Genomic DNA, 4,890 nt, shown 5'->3' with positions numbered 1-4,890 from the left:
CACACACACAAACACATGTGTATACATGTAAATATGAATAAACATAAACTCATACACATATCAACCTCTCTACCTACATAGGAATAGGACGCTCACCCAAATTCCCCGGTGTGTTGAGGGCATAAATATTAACATCAACAGCCCCACTCCCCTCCCCTCCCCTCCCCTCAACACCCACCCACTGCCCCCCCTCCCCCCTAAGGCAGTGGTCAACCTTTAAGAAGTAACTGTAATTTACTCCAAGTGTTGCCATCTTGGTGGATAATGAAATTCTAACCTCTGTAACCAAGCTATTTTATCATTCGAAGTATTAGCATTACTGATATAGTTATCATTATCATCATCAATATGAGTAGGACTGTGATCATTCTCATCATGATTTTTTAATCATCATCATCATTATAATAATATTTTTCATTATGAACATTATTGCAATCATCATTATTATTTATCTCCTCTTCCTCAGCATTATGATCATCATTAATATCATTATCAATATTCCCTTTTATCCTCCCCCTCCACCTTTCTTCCTCTTTATCATACTCTGCTTCTTTCCCTTCCTCATGACCATCTCCCCTCTTCCTCTTCATTCCAATCCTCCGCTTCACCCTTTCCTCCTTATCTTCCTCTTCATTATGATTCTCCCCATTATCATCATCCCTTCCTCTTCTGCATTGTCATTTATTCCCTCACTTTCCTCCTCCTCATTCTTACTCTCTGTCTCTTTCTCCTGTTCCCCTTTGTTACTACTATCCTCCTCCTCCTCAACATCATCCTCATCTCCCTTTTCAATGTCCCTGTTATCAACCTCCTCTTCCTCCTCTTTCCCCTCCTCCCCACTCTCCTATTCTCCTATTCTCCTCTTCCACTTCCCTCTCTTTCTCCCCCCTCCCCTCCCCCACCCTCACCCTCCTTTCTCTCCTTCCTCCACCTTCCCCCCCCCCCCCCCCCTGCCCCAAACACACAATCTGCTGCTTTAGTCTAATTTCTGGTAAGAATAAAACCCTCACACAGCCTTGACCCAAAGCAAAATACCTGTGCATTCGCTGGTCGGAAACGGACAGGGAAGGGAAGAGGTCAGACGAAAAGGGAATGTGAAAGATAGTGATGATGGTGGTGATGGTGGTGTCAGTGAGGAGGGTGTAGTGGTGATGGCTCAGAGGTGGTGGTGGTGGTGGTGATGAAGGTGATGATGATGATGGTGATGATGATGATGGTAATGATGATGATGGTGATGATGATGGTGATGATTATGATGATGATGGTGATGATGATGATGGTGATGATGATGGTGATGATGATGGTGATGGTGATGATGATGGTGATGGTGATGATGATGGTGGTGATGATGGTGATGATGATGATGGGGATGATGATGATGATGATGATGGTGGTGGTGATGGTGATGATGATGATGGTGGTAGTGATGATGGTGATGATGATGGTGATGATGATGATGGTGGTGATGATGGTGATGATGATAATGATGATGATAATGATGATGATAATGATGATGATGGGGATGATGATGATGGGGATGATGATGATGATGGTTATGATGGTGGTGGTAATGAGGGTCATGGCACAAGTAATAATTATATTATAAATAATGATGGTGATGTTTGAGGTGGTGATGAGTGATGATAATGATGATGATAGTAATGATAATGAAAGAGATGACAATGATAGTTATGATTATGGGGCTAATCTTGGTAATAAAACTATTGGAATTTCTTGCCAAAAAAATGCTTGCAATAATATTAACAATAATACACACACACACACACACAGACACACACACACACACACACACACACACACACACACACACACACACACACACACACACACACACACAGGACCCACCCAAGCTCCATCACATGTGCCACATCAAGGCCGACCAGTGCTAACCCAGCAAACCCACCCTCTGCCAACTCCCCCCCCCCCCCAAAAAAAAAGGAGTCGGCCTCCTGTCCTGACAACCCTAGACTGGCCTTGGACCCCCTCCCCAGTGGGGGGGCATGTTTGTTTGTTTGTATGTTTGTGCGTATGTATATATGTATTTATGTAAGTATGAATGTATGAATGCAAGTCTGCGTATGTGTGTATGTGTGTATGTGTGTATGTATATATGTATATATGTGTATGTGTCTATGTATGTATGTATGTGCATGTATGTATGTGTATCTGTATATAAGAAGGTGTATGTATCTCTGTGTGTGTGTGTTTGTGTCTGTATGTATATATGTATACATAATATATAATAAATAATACAAAAAGAAAAAAGAAAAAAGAATATGAATATGTACACATTTTCATCTTCTCCCCCAGTGCCTTTGTCCTACACTTGCTTTACGCAACTATTCTGACCAATTTCAACTATACACTTTTGAGCAAATCTTCATTAACTGCAACGTTGGTTCATGAGAGGGATGAATGTTCCACCTCCAAGACCTACATAACAGGGGCTTCAGGATCACAGTGTGCTACGCTTCACAATCAGGAAGCACACACAAATAAACAAATCAAATGACACAGCTATGAAGAGAATGAAAGGAAAGAAAGAATGAATAGAAAGAAAGAAAGAAAGAAAGAAAGAAAAAAAGCGAAAAGGATGAAAGATGTATAGACACCATTTCCTTTCCTTCTTTATGTTTATAGTGACTTCTGTTTAAATATATTCCAAATTGAACATTTAAAGAAACTGTAATATATGAAAATATCTTGAAAGCCAATCCCTTAGTCAAAAATACTGTCTTAAGGTCCACATTTAACTAAAGCACAATTACAGAATATTCCACTGAACATTATACATCAACGAGCATATTAACAAGGGAACATTTACCACGAATAATGGATAATACACTGAACATAAACCAAAATTATAATATTGCATGAGTGAAGTAGCTCATCTGGGAGGGTGACAGCATGACGAAACCACAGAACCTCAGGTGAACCTCATACAGTTACATCATGCAAGGTGTTCAGTATAGTGGCCACAGACTCCCATACCGTTATATTTTCACTTTACAATCATGGCAGAATCTTTTGCTGGCAACTTACCAAGTTGGAGACAGTGCTTCTTGTTTATTAATTCTCGGAATTCATCTATCTTTGTTTTCTTCCTCGGGTCCGGCCTCCACAAACACACATCGGCGTTCCCCTGCATGATTTTTTTATCAACTTAGAACGAATCGCCGATGCACTGGATGCACAGCCTCCTACTCCTGCCGTTGAGGTGGTGTGACTGCCAGCTGATCGCGGCGACGACCAACCACGTGCTGGCGTTGTGAGGTGCGGTCGTGACGTCATGGTGTGCACACTCTGAGAGAGCTTCGTGGCGTCACGACAGACACACACCGAGGGTACGATGTTGACGTCACAGTTGGCACACGCCGAAAAAACCTCGTCCATTCATCAATTTCCTGAAACGTCAACAACAGTAGCAAAGTTCGACTTGATTAGATATCAAGACTTACACAAGACGATAGAGGGGTGAATGTTGCTGCTGATAATCAATATGATTGACCTTACAGAAGAAACAGGAAAGGCAATTTCGTGCTAGCATTTTACTACATTTTTTGTCCGATATAGCAAGGTCTCTGGATAATGCGGAAGAATCTAACAGTAAATTCTTAAATGGCATAGAGTCAGCGAACTGGCCGTTTTTGGGGGGTGGGAGGCGGCTCATATGGAACTGATCTAAAATTCATTGTCTAAAAACATCACAACAAATTTCTCGTTTTCTGTGATACGGATGCACGTTTCCCTTTAAATTGACCTTTTTTCGAAATGTACATGGTATGCCTAGAAGCCCTCCCCCCCCAGACACACACGCACACACACACACACACACACACACGCACACACACACACACACACACACACATGTATGTATGTATGTATGTATATACATATACACACACAATGTACGCTGACGGCTAAAATTCGGCGTAATATATAGGCCGCAGAAATGTGGTTCTACCGCAGGGTGTTGCGCACCCTCGCACAGGCCGAGGTCCAAGGAGAACCCCAGAAGAGTCGGACGGATCGCGAGCTTCTAGAACTGATCCGAGTGGGTACATATACATACAAAGAAACACACGCACACGTGTGTGTGTGTGTGTGTGTGTGTGTATGTGTGTGTGTGTGTGTGTGTGTGTGTGTGTGTGTGTGTGTATGTGTGTGTGTGTGTGTGTGTGTGTGTGAATATATAAAAATACATATGCTATGTATATATAACTTCTTTCTGAAGGAAGGGCGCCGAAGAAGAATGTATGTATCTAAATTTATACACACACTTACATACATATATAAGTGTGTGTAGATATAAATACATATATTCTTCTCCAGCGCCCTTCCTTCTCGGCAGGACCTTTTTGGCATCCATCTTCCCCACGATGCTGCATCTCTGCCCTTCTTTCCACACTGACATATCCCTCCATCTAGTCAGCATTCCAAATTTATTCTTCCTCGCGGTCCTTTTCCATCCACTCTTGCAAATCACCTCTTGGTGGTAAACCCTTTCCTGTTATCCCATGGCTAAAAACATCCATTTCTGTTTCCTATCATACTGTCTAACAAATCTCTCCTTTCTCCCACCAGTCTCATTTGTTTTCCTTTCTGTCAAATTTATCATTCTTCCATCATTTATCAGACCCATTTTTCAAAAAGCCTCTATCCCAATGTCCATGCTCTCCGATCCGTAGAAGAGTACTTTCCAAACCACTTGTTTTAACCATTATATGTTTCTCAGTATTCTGACGTTTATATTCCTGGTAGGAATTCCTTCAGTTTGCTGAAAGTTGCCTTTGGCATGACGATTTTTGTTTATATTTTTCGTGATGAATCTATCACTGTCTGTCTTCCATGATCCCGAATAAAACATCA

The 4,890-nt window shown here is 41.7% G+C and overlaps 1 protein-coding gene across 1 annotated transcript in view; it reads right to left on the bottom strand.

Annotated features, from left to right (window-relative positions):
- LOC125039902 (acetoacetyl-CoA synthetase-like) overlaps positions 1-3,262 on the bottom strand; it is an 18,308-nt gene extending 15,046 nt beyond the window's left edge. Inside the window, exon 1 of the mRNA XM_047634264.1 lies at positions 3,064-3,262. Coding sequence (XP_047490220.1) covers positions 3,064-3,169 — 106 coding nt within the window. The 5' untranslated portion in view covers positions 3,170-3,262. The remainder of the gene's footprint in view (positions 1-3,063) is intronic.
- Positions 3,263-4,890: the final 1,628 nt, after the last annotated feature.

This window comes from Penaeus chinensis, chromosome 28 (genome assembly GCF_019202785.1).
Source record: "Penaeus chinensis breed Huanghai No. 1 chromosome 28, ASM1920278v2, whole genome shotgun sequence".
NCBI lineage: Eukaryota > Metazoa > Arthropoda > Malacostraca > Decapoda > Penaeidae > Penaeus > Penaeus chinensis.
Note: the sequence above shows the minus strand (reverse complement) of the source record. Positions and strands in the feature narration are given on the sequence as shown.